A 12,948-nucleotide genomic window follows, 5' to 3' on the forward strand; every position below is an offset into this window, starting at 1 on the left:
TTACTAAGCTCCCCAGTGGTATTTTGCCACTGACCGTTCAAAAGCGGTGTCCCACTTCAAGAATAAACAGATTTGAGACTTGGTGAGACTTGGTAATACTTGGGTCTGTTGCAATAAAGTTTCATAGCAAGTTTGTATCTTGTCAAAGCCGCAACATACTTGAGAATATTACACACCCAGTTGGGTCATATGAAGTCCCAATCAGTGACTTAGTTACCTCCCCTGAGACGGTCCGTCCACTGAGACGTAATGAAATGAAAGTGACAATTACGCCATGAATTGGACTAGGTGATATGTACATTACAAGCTGCATTTGTTTTGTAAGGTGTGTGGTATGTGGTGTTGAAACTCGTATTTCTTTACTAACACGTTTTTATATTTTTCTTAGTATGTAGCGAAAAGTTATCAATCTTTACATGTCAGAAATAAATTGATATACACTGCTTTACATATAAGTTTGCGTTTTCAGTTGGCATTTTGAGGAATACATACGGTAAGTTGTAAAACTAAATGTTGTGTATGCTATAATATATCACTTTTACACGCACCAACCTTTCATTTGACAAAATTGTTTTCAACTCTTATATTAATGTCTCTCTTCAGCAGCTAGAATGAAAGGTGCTTGAATAATAATGATTTTGATTAACTTATAGAATAATTACTATTAAGGCAATTTACTAGTTGCAATTAAATTAATTAGGAAATATCAGTTTTTACAAAACATTAGAAACATCGGTTTGATTACACTACAGTAAATTTTGTTTAAACATTTTGTTCCGTCTTGATATTTGCGATATATGAAGCCTCAAATATTTTAGATATTATCGACCGCCTCGATAGCCTAGTGGTAGAGCGTCCGCGTCATACCAAAGACGTGAAAAATGGTACCTGTAGCCTCTTCTCTCATACCCTCGTGGCGATGGATTCCATCATGAATGAGGTGTCGAGAGTGATTAAAATAAGTTGTAGAACTTCCTTCACAATCGGCCTAAAATAAATTATGTATAAATTGAATACATTGTTCATTCTCGTTCATGGTTAAGAGTCTTTTAGCGAAACAAATTAGTATCCATCGAGTCAAGACATATCCAGGCATACATATCAAGTTATTTATAACAAAGTGGTTTTTGTTTTCGGGTCATTGTGATATCCAAGCATACTAAAACAACGACATTGGTGTTTACAGGTCAATGAGACATCCTGTTCAAACGTTTTTTTGAAATCTTGTAAAATATTTCTACAGTTGTTGTAAAAGGCATGGTCTAGAATAATGTCATAATAGACCATGATAAAAATGGTAATCTCAAATTGTTTTATTTAGTTGCAACCCAATCATGACAAGCAAACATTGCGGTATCTGCTGTAGTAAATGTATGTCTGTTTTTAGTATTTTGATGCCTATCACAAGTTGGGCTTCAAATAAAAACATGTCATACTTCTACATTTTACAGCTTAAGGAAGGGTCACCGTGATGTAATTAACTTACGCAACGTGCTTCTTTTCCGCGAGGCGAATCGTTTTTCCCGATATTTTTGAACTCTGAATAGATGTATGCCAATGTATAGAAGAAAGTGTCTTTTAGAAATAGATGTAAAAATATTTTGAACATCATCTTCTATTAAATACTTAACATAGAATTTGCACAATACATTACTTCATGTGATAATATAACAGTATTTGTGTATATAATATAGAGGAGATTTTCATTCTCATTCTCTGTATTTATGATGTTATAGTGGAATTACTCCTTACACATTTGAGGGCTACTGCCATTAAGTTTATTGCCTATCTTATTTTGAATAGAGGGGCCTCCCTGGCCGAGTGGTAAATGCCGCTGAATTTAAATCACTTGCACTTCACCGATATGGGTTCGAGCTTCGCTTGAGGCGTAGAATTCGTCATGTGAGGAAGCCATCGAGCTACCCACGTGTACTCTCGTGATGTAATAATGCACGGAGTGACACCTGTGTGTCTTCGCTCCCCCCCCCCCCGCCGCGCCCCTCCATCAAAAGCTGGGAATTTGCCATATTACCTATAATTGTGTCGATGCGACGTAAAACCCATCAGAAAAAAAAACAAAGCAAAATAATGTTTGTGAGCTACCTACTACCATTAAGTTTATTGGCTACGTTATTTTTTAATAGTCATGCCCCAAGCTGATATATCGTTTAAAATGTCGTACACCTTTGAATTGTATAAATGTACTTTATTTGAATAGGCTTGGTCAGAAGCCTCAAAGAAGGATTTATTTAATATCGCACGGTTTTCCAATTATTGTATATATGGAAAATATCAATTCCGTAATCGACGTGCCAGCAACAACATAAATAAAGGAGAGTTATGCCATTCCGCGATGCAAATTAAGTACCTGAAGCTCTCAATAAATATTTTAAAAAAACTGTTTGGGTAAACTTGTACGAAATTGACTTGTGTCAGAGTGTTAATGTAAAATAACGCCTTCAAATGTTTACTGATTTGCTTTTTTTCATTTTTATAGACATTTCTATTTTCAATTTCCTGTTTTATTCTTTTTGTGAGGTTCCACTTTAATTAAAAATGAAACATTTTTGAGTTTGAAGTATATATCGAACATATAATCTATTTTCGAGAATTTGGTGAATTATAAAGCAGTGTTGAATAACAGTTAATGGTCCAAATTAAAAGATGGACAAGTTCATCATAGAAATTTAGCAGATTTAATAGAATGATTCAGCTTCTAAATGTTTAAAACTTTTGTTTCTTCTTTGTTTGGAGAATCTTGCTATCTGTGTACCTGGCAAGCTTTTAATCCTATTATATATTTCCATTTACCGTACCTGTCATAATCTGTTTTTATTGCTGTCTGTGTGTGACCAATACCCGTCTTCTTTTCTGTGGTTCTCATATGTGATTATAGGCATATATATTTTAAATTAGTTTAACGGCTGGATTACATTTAGATGATATGTGTTTTTCTCAAACTATAGGTGATAACAATTCAATTTTTAAAACAAGGCAGTTTGAAAGTCATTAAACAATGTGGTTAAGTAGATCTGAACTAATCGGGAAGTTCTAGAGCTTGAATCTCGGTAATTCTAAAAGCATAACCATTCCACTTTAACCGTTTTAGTACAAATGAGTATGTTTAAGGTTTTAATGGATTCAGTAGGGAGAGCGCAGATTTACGAATCACGGGGTCGTGAGTTCGAACCTTGGGCGAGGCGTATGTTCTCCGTGACAATTTCATACAAGACATTGTGTCTGAAACCATTCGTCCTGCGCCTGTGATTCATGTGGGGAGGTTGGCAGTTACTTGCGGAGAACAGTTTTGTACTGGTGCAGAATGCAGGAAGACTGGTTATGTTAACTGCCCGCCGAAAATGTGTATATTATAAGATTAGTTTTGTTCATGCATGAATAAACCCTGCCTCATTACACCATTGCATAAAGCCCCTAATGTCCTTGTTATTCTAAATAAACACTTTCTCAGGCTCGACTTTTCTGTCTTTAATGCTTTTATCGTCTGCGCCAAAAAGTTTGAAAATAACTTTTTTACCAAATTTTGAATCGAAATAATGATCATCAGGTAGAAAACGATGTAGATCTGACTAAGAAATGTGTAGTCACACATATACATGTATATTTAGGGGCTTTAATAGGTTTTTGCGTTATAAGGTAAGGTTTACACATACGTGAACGCAAGAAAATATAATTTAATCTTATAACGTATATATCACTTTAAAAGCTTCAAAAACATACTGTATATTTTATTAGAATAATTGCTCTATAATTGTATGATTATGTTAAAAGCAAACAACCAATGTCCAGATTTGGTAGCAGGACCTAATATGAAATTGTCGGAGACTGTTGGATGGGTCGGCGACCAGCCGGTGACGGTCACGTGTTCGGAAGGTTATGTGCTAGATACATTGAATCTACAGAAGAATATTACATGTATAGCTGGACTGACCGGAGCAGCCTGGAGCGGAACGATTGGCGCGTGCAACAGTGAGTGCATGTATTTTTGATATTCTTTGATTTTCTGTATGTTTAATATTCAAATGACGCTATTTTGACAGTGTTGTTCCACATGGTAACTGCGGACAAGCTAGGGAAATAGCTAGGAGACTCTTTTAGATACTATTGCGCCTTTCTGGATTTACATCTCTCTCTGTTCATCAATTTTTATTACCATGTGAAAAATCTTATGTGATAAAATATGGGCACAATTTCTAATAAAGCAAGTCATATTTTAGATAAAATTTCAACAGTTTTCGACAAGTTACAGAAATCTCATTGAACTTTAAAAAAATATTATTGGTTTTAACATTGACTGAATACTATGTGATCTTAACAGAATGACAAACATTAATAGAAAGCCAACATGCAAAACAGAAGATCCATGAAAAAATATTATAATAAGCCTTAGTACGGTACTCTTGATTATATGTATCATGTATCTTGCATTCGTATGCTACGTGTTGATATTTCCCAGCAAAATGAATCACACTTGACATTTATCAATAAAAATAGTTTTAATTTCAGCGTTCAAGTTCGAAAGATCGAAGATTAAAGTGCCCTTTTTCAGTTGTTTCAAAAGATTATCGTAATACCGCATTGCTTTTCAATTGATATTTTCTACAGCTGTATTTATTTAAATTTAAAACACTTGATAACAAAGTTGCAATGTCTGTTATTGCAGATTTAGTTTTGAAAGAGAAACATTGAATTTCATAGGCAGCCTTTGCTATGATTTCAAACATATTTCATATAAAAGGGAAGTTGTATGAAAATTTACACTTCAAAACGTTTTAGTAAAATGTTCTTTTTTTCCAGTTTAAGAACTGATATCCTAATTATTTCAATAGAAAATTTAATATTACACAACAGACATGTAATTTGCAGATCTTACCCTGAAGGTGTCAATTAGAAAACAAAACTCTTAATTATAAAACATGAAAATGTATCACCTTTGATAAATATTTCGAGTCAGAAGTGGTTGCATGATTATTAACTAGTTAATGGTATTATTTTTATTTATATAATTTTGTAGAGCGTGAATTCAAGTTAAGAACGTAATAAATACAGTCGCAATAAATTTGTCGTAATCATAAGATTCATAAATAGTTACTAGATTTTATGTGTGAGTCTTTTTTAATTAATCTAAAGGCACTTACGTGACAGGTATGTCAAAAGAGAACTTCTAAATGGTTCGGCAAAATCTAGCAATTTTTATATTGTATTCGAAAAGAAAATGACATCAAGACATCTGTTTGGTATACAACATTGCACTGCTACTCATTTTTCTTTCAATGGAACTGATACATTACGATAGACTGTTCTAAAGTCCACTCAGCAGCTTTGATATACCTTTTGCGGGTATCGAATTGTTTTCGTTAACTATATGATTCGTTTGTTTCCTTTTTAAACAATATGACTGTACTTGTGACTAAATAGCTGCACCTTATGTTACGTTTCATATTTATTATCTTTTAACCTTGGCAAAGGATGGGGATTAAAAGTTGTGGTTTCTGTGGTGTGTTTGCTTCAGAGAATATAAGTAGGGAATGCTTTGTCTCATGACCTGCTGGGAATGGATGGGCCAGTATTTCAAAGGTGAAGGTCATTGTGACATTGAGACTGAAAACGATTCCCGCTCTATAATTAAAGAACGCTTTGGTCTACAGTCGTCATATTGCATTAGGTAACTGTCTGTCGTGAGTAGAATACACCTATTGTTTTGGTGTCAGTAGTTCAAAAGTCAAGATTACAGTAAGTTTGAGACTGTAAACTGTCCGCTCAATAATCAAAGAACGCTTTGGCTATCAGTCTTCATAGCATATGTGTCTGTTGTCAGAATATGAATCCTATTGTTTGTTGAGGTCATTTGATCAAAGGTCTGTCACAATGTACAAAATTAGATATCCACATGCGACCGACAAGCCATCACAGGGGGCATATGTTGTTTTTTAGAAACAGCTCTTGTTTAATATTAAGTCTCTCGCGAGGTACATAGATTAATTATCAAACAACGATGGGTATAACTTGTCTTCCATTCACGTGTAAAGGTTTGTCAATAATTTTCTTTGTCTGCTTGAATGCCTTTGAAAACAAACTAATGTAAAACATTCCATCATGGGACCTCTGCTTGACCTAATGATTCTTAGGGTTTTATTCAATCAATATCTATGGCTATAGTATCCTTGTTTTCAATTACTCGTCACTTAGTCATAAATGTTATTTATGAATGACTAAATGTTTTTTTTTATGACCATGCGAATGGACTTTTAGACAATACAAGGTCCAGTTATACGGGTAGTGGAATGATTCTTACAAGTTAGGAACAAACTGATGCAATTAGTGAACCACAGGGTGTATATTTCAATTATGGACACAATCATAAATATACTGTAATATTAATTTTGACCCAGTATTTGAAAAATCCGATGCTTTTTATCAAACACATTGATATAAATCATAAATTGATCCAATGTATAGACTTGTATTCCTAATGGTTCCTGACAAAAGGAAGAAGTATAAAGCGGTTTATTGAAGGACATTCTCAATATGAGTATTGGCTTTACCGATGCCTTTAATATTCAAGACATTGTTAGTATGAATTCTTGAAAAACACAAATCTAATAATATTGAATGTATAACTCAACACCAGATAATACTTACAGGTACAGTCCCGTTGCTCTGTCATTTTGTGTCTATTACGTATGTTCACTTTTTTCTAACGTAACTCTTTGTATATTTTGACAATATCTAAAAATATTCAATTGTCAAGTATTGAAAATTACGATACCATTTCATTAACTTATTGATATTTCAATAAATCAAATAGTGCAATCAATCATAAGTTTCTGTTCGTTTTACGCCCAGTTTTAAAAGTAATATAAATAAATTAATTAAACGAGTAAAAGTATTAATCACTAATATTGCAATAAAAAGATAATAGTATGTAGTTGAACGTATAAACTGATTACTGATTAATGTCGTAAGAATACGAAACATTTGCAATGATTCTTCTTCATAAAATTTATTAACCACTATGTAATGCGTGGACTACTGAAATTCTTTATCAAGGCATATGCATTTAAGTAAGATTTTTCAACATCATTAAAATTCATCTATTACAAATTAAGTACTAAATATAGGGAGAGAAAATTATGTTATGATATGATAAAATTTGAAACGTTTTGTTTGTGTTCAGCTGCTGAAATTTATATATTCGGTGTTACAGTATTTTGAGATGCGGTATAATTACTATTTAACCATTGTTTACTGACTTATAAACTAAAAGTTAAAAAGCGTAAATAGTTAATGTAGTAATGGTCTTAGTGTTCCGATGAACAGTAAACTAGGTAGTGTAACTACTTTTCTTTTACTAACTTAAACAAGTGCACATGTACCTAGTGTTCGCAATGCAGTACATTTTAGTTTAGTAACTACCACATTTTTCCACGCTTAGCTCAGTAGGTAGAGCGTTGGTCTACGGATCGCGGGTCGTGAGTTCGATCCTCGGGCGGGACGTATGTTCTCCGTGACTATTTGATAAACGACATTGTGTCTGAAATCATTAGTCCTCCACCTCTGATTCGTATGGGGAAGTTGGCAGTTACTTGCGGAGAACAGGTTTGTACTGGTACAGAATCCAGGAACACTGGTTAGGTTAACTGCCCGCCGTTACATGACTGAAATACTGTTGAAAAACGGCGTTAAACCCAAAACAAACAAAACCGCATTTTTTCTTTAAGCGATAAACATATAAGACTGATTTTAAAAAATGAGATCTGTTCACTCATGGAATAAAAGTATATGATGAAGTAGCCACAAAACTGGGTAAATTTTTAAAGTTTTACATCTTATAATTTTAAGGATAATTGCAAAATTAAGTATTCGTTAAATCTAAGAAACAAGATTTATACTTCACACGGCAAGACATTAAATATGAAATGTTTCATTCGAATAACACCAGAAATTAGCTATTTTCCGTATAATAAATTATTTAATGTATGTGTGCGAGGCTGCCATATGTCAATAATATATATATGTGAAAGAACGAATAACTATTGAATTGTATTTTAGAGAAAGAGTGTGCTGATATAGAGACCGTAACTGGACAAAATATGGTAGTTACTGACCAGGACAGCGATCACTACTATTTTGGGGACAACGTAACTGTTGAATGTGCAGAAGGTTATGCATTCAATGTTGACCTTACAGAAGAAACAGATAGAGTTACTGTACAGAAAGTTATCTATTGTGAAGAGGATGACAATTCAACATATGGGAAATGGACAAAAGCTGGAAACTGTGAATGTTTGTATTTACGTTAATATGTAAAATACATGCTTCCTTGTGTATTTGAGAACAGAAGTATGGATATAAGTAATTGATAATTCAATGTCAAAATGTTTATCAACAGGTATAATCATATTTTACCTTGGAAAGTAGCAATATTGATAATGTGCTTATCCAAGGACACAATGATAGTAACAATCATAACAATGCAATTATGAGCCGCACCATGAGAAAACCAACATAGTGCGTTTGCGACCAGGATGAATCCAGACCAGCCTGCGCATCCGCACAGTCTGGTCAGGATCCATGCTGTTCGCTAACGGTTTCTCTAACTGCAATAGGCTTTGAAAGCGCACAGCATGGATCCTGACCAGACTGCGCAGATGCTCAGGCTGGTCTGGATCTATGCTGGTCGCAAACACACTATGTTGGTTTTCTCATGGTGCGGCTCATTTCATATTTCTCCGTGCATTGAGCTGGATTTGGTGGTCGTGGATGCGTTCTCAGGAAACTTTCAATAATTTATGCTAGTTTTATATTATCCGATGTATAATTGTAAAGATTCACTGATTGTTTCTTTCTTTCTAAATGGAGCAAATATGGCCAAAGTATTCGACTTGGAAACTTTCTCGAAATGGCTAAAATGAAAATATTAGACGGCGAATTGTTCCTAATTTCCGAATTAAAAAAATAATTGTTTCATAATGAGAAGTTATAACAATCGAATGTAGGTTTGTAGGCTAAAAAATCTTATATCAATCTAAATCAAAAATGTAAAATAGATAGCAAAATTAAGTGCATTTCTTTTGTACAATGTATATATTTTCCGTTTAGTGGCATGAGCATATAGCTAGCGTTGATGGGTACCTCATAACAATTGTAACAAATCTAAGAATATTGCGAGTATAATTATTGTTGTCATCTCAAGCATTTTCCTTTTGAATTAAAGGTTTAAAGGTTTGAAAATGATAGTTTTTAAATAATCTGTAGAAGTAGACATCAGTTTTTAATTCGATGTCATGTTTAATTAAGATGTCATAGATCGTCTTATGATAGCAAACGGCAGTCTTTAAACCTTTCCAAATCGAAAACAGGGAACCAGTGGTACAGCATGCGCCAAAACATATTTAAAAAAAAAATAATAATCTTATTTCATCATATTTTCATATCAAAGTAATATCCTGCGACACGCCACCAACTCTAGCAATGTCTGTAATGGTAAACAGCAACACAACTTTTAATGCCACCACGGTGTACCAGTGTTTGTCAGGCTATGGATTCTCAACTAACACATTCCACCTGACTGCCACATGTAACAGTTCAGCACAGTGGAGCAGTACGTTCGGACAAAGGACAGATCTTGACACCCTGAAGTGTACAAGTAGGTCTCCTGAATTAATATTCATAATGTAATGTTATATCATTGAAACTATCCCCGATCTTTTACTCTCAGTAAATGCATCTGTTTTAATGATCATACGGTTAATCGTCCCTAACTCACTGCATTAAAGTTATCTGTTTTTTGTGTAATTTCGCAAAGTGCGGTGCTACAAACGGGACATTAATTGGCGGCAAGTATTGACAAAATGATATGTAAATACCTAAATTAGTTATTCCTTCAAATGTGTATTTGTAATGTAATTTGTTTTATGCAAATATAAGTTACAAGTGGTTGCTTTTGGATGCGCCTTTTATCGCAATCATTGATTGCACGTATGTTACGCACGTCAAAATATCTTCAATACATATTTTTATATTGTATTAAAATACAAGTAATGATGAAACTTGCTTTATTGATTCTAGGTCATAATCGGACAAGCGTAGTTATATAAATCCATTCAGCTATTTCTATGTGTTACGCTAAGTAATAGTTTTGTTATATAATATCATCTATAAGGCGTAAAATAATGTTTGTTTCCAGTATCCCTACCGTAATTTTTTGGCCGGACCCTAAAAGTTCTTATGGCCTTTAACTTTTTATGGTTTAAATATGGTCAGAGATGTTAGAAATCACCTTACTGTTGGGTGAGACTTTTCGGAAATTGTGTTTGTGTCAAAAATGAATACAAATAATGGGATTATGCCTTTAGAACATTAGTAAGTTGAATTTTGACATCACTGGCCATGTTTTAAGCATATAAAGTGAAATTTTGCAATTTTTTGTTTAAAAAGTTGATATGTTCTCCAAGGCCATAAAAACAATTAGGGTCGGGCCAAAAAGTTAGGTAAGGTCGGAAAATCGGAAACAAACATTTTTTTACGCCTTACCATGAATATATTTTCATTTGATATATAGCACTGTTGTAAATTACATTCACTTTTGCAGGGGTTGATTGTATAGACTTTTAAAGCTTTTAGTTTACAGCTATCTTGAAATAACATTAAACTTGAAGAAAATATCAATATATTTGTTTTTCAAGCAGCATCTAGAAAGATATGTCTTAATTGTATGAAAGTGATAAAAAGCAACGATTTTGCAGATATTACAAAGTATAAAACACACATTTAGGGGATGAGGAGGGAGGGATGGGTGTGTGTTGGTGGTGGGGGGGGGGGGGGGGGGGCGGTTGCGGGGGTTGGAACACTGGAACACAACACCTTTGTTTGAAATACAAATACTTTGTCGACGGACCAGTAGGTAACAATTATCAAAAAAATATAAATAATCAATTGCTGTTTCCATACAACAAAATGATACAATATAGAAACTCGTCCATTTCCACCTGAAACTTCGATTACAAACCACTACATAAACCTCAACAAAATATCCGCCGGCCTGCCGTAAATACTCTTTTCATTGAATTGTCATCTTAAGTTAGTGGATCCATAACGACAATCAGAAACCTCCAGAGGTGTTCTCTGTGCACGGTTTCGGCATTCTCTGGAACGTTAAAGCCAGTTGCTCGTATGAACAACATTATATTGCGAAGAATGCAAGAAAACGCATTCGCACGGAAATAAACGATTGCAGTAACAGTTCCACTACTTTGATATGTTTTTCAGCGTTTGTAAAGTTGGCGTGCTTAAAAGCCTGTAAATGGTTTGGGAGACCACGATAAGTGGTTGTCCCGAAATATAGAGCAGACATTAGTTAAGATTAAACGGAATGTTGGGGAAGTTTTTGGCAAAACATGTGATTGCTAAAATAACCGAATGTCTGTTATATAAAACCATTGATAGATAGATAGATAGATAGATAGATAGTTTATTAGCAAAAGGTTACAAACCCATGAATTCACATATAACATATAATCATATAACATTTAAATAGTAATATCAATGGCGGTATGAAAAATAGGTGATTTTACAAATACACATAAACTAAGATGTATATCTAAGCAACCTCTCATATTTTTAAACAATTATCTTGATAATAAACAGTTCTGTCAGTTGACATATAACTCACCAAACAAATCAACTACATACTACATATTACTAACTCAAAGAAGTAGCCCACAGTACGTGAGCATTTATGAGTCTATTGTATGCTTCAGGAATGAAATTCATTTTTATAGCTATTGTTATTTATTAAGTTGTTTATCTCTCTTCTTTTAGAACTGCGGAAGTACATTGGCTGTCGTAATAATGGAAGCATGGTATCGTTATCAGAGACGAAAGTTATTAATAACGGTGTTAATTTTTGTATAGACCATTGCAAGGATGATCATAAAAGGTAAATTGAAGAGATACATAAATCATAACTTAAGATATTTTGAGCCATTATTTAATATCAGTAAGCACTGTATGGCAATTAACTTCCATGCATGGTGAATCAAAATGAAATATTTATTTTACAATTACGTTCAGGAAAGACATGCATTACTTCAATAAATGTTTTATTTATTGCCTTCGAGCGCATTTCAATTTATCATGATCAGGTCTTTGAACAGTGAATGTTACACAAATTGTAAACGGTTCTCTAAAATGTCCAGCGATTTTTCATTCCAAGTATTAAATATCACTTTTTTTCAAATTGTTTTAAGATTTCACTGAAACGATAAGCTGACATAGATATGGTTATATGTAAATAAGTTCAAGCCAAATATGTCCAAGAAATTCTAAAAGGGCGCCAAAATACATTTTACTACCTTTGTATAATATTTTTCATTAATACATGTCATAATGATATTTGCTTCTTATAAAACAGAAGACCGCTTAAAATTCATTACTTAGCATTTACTTTAAACATGAAGAACATTTAGAACTATTTTCTTCCCCAACCCTTCGTGAAGTGAATTAGCTTGTCAATTATATGATCTTTAAATGCCGACAAATCTAAAACGCCTGAACACTTCTATCATGGAGATCGACGCTCCCCAGTTCTTCTAACACAACTTCGAACGAGATATAATTCACTTGATCAGTATATATTTCATGTTATTTGATCGCAGCAAACGTTTTCTTTAGGTATATTTTATCAAAAGCGTAACTGGTACTGAGTTTCAGAGTTATAGCTTCTATAAACGCATATCTTTCTCTCTTGAGCTCTTTTTGATACATCTGCTTAAGATTTGACCCGCACCATGAGAAAACCAACATAGTGCATCTGCTTTCAAAGCCTATTGCAATTAGAGAAACCATTAGTGATCAGCATGGATCCAGGCAAGCCTGCGTATCCGCGCGGACAAGATGAATCCTGAACAGACTGCACGGATGCGCAGG

General features: G+C 33.8%; 1 protein-coding gene across 1 annotated transcript in view; it reads left to right on the forward strand.

Annotated features, from left to right (window-relative positions):
* LOC123560042 (uncharacterized) overlaps positions 1 to 12,948 on the forward strand; it is a 65,397-nt gene that overhangs the window by 7,567 nt on the left and 44,882 nt on the right. Inside the window, exons 3-7 of the mRNA XM_045352290.2 lie at positions 470 to 493; positions 3,790 to 3,987; positions 8,071 to 8,304; positions 9,461 to 9,667; positions 11,842 to 11,959. Of these exons, the coding sequence (XP_045208225.2) occupies positions 470 to 493; positions 3,790 to 3,987; positions 8,071 to 8,304; positions 9,461 to 9,667; positions 11,842 to 11,959 (781 nt within the window). The remainder of the gene's footprint in view (positions 1 to 469; positions 494 to 3,789; positions 3,988 to 8,070; positions 8,305 to 9,460; positions 9,668 to 11,841; positions 11,960 to 12,948) is intronic.

The sequence above is a fragment of the Mercenaria mercenaria genome, chromosome 10 (assembly GCF_021730395.1).
Source record: "Mercenaria mercenaria strain notata chromosome 10, MADL_Memer_1, whole genome shotgun sequence".
NCBI lineage: Eukaryota > Metazoa > Mollusca > Bivalvia > Venerida > Veneridae > Mercenaria > Mercenaria mercenaria.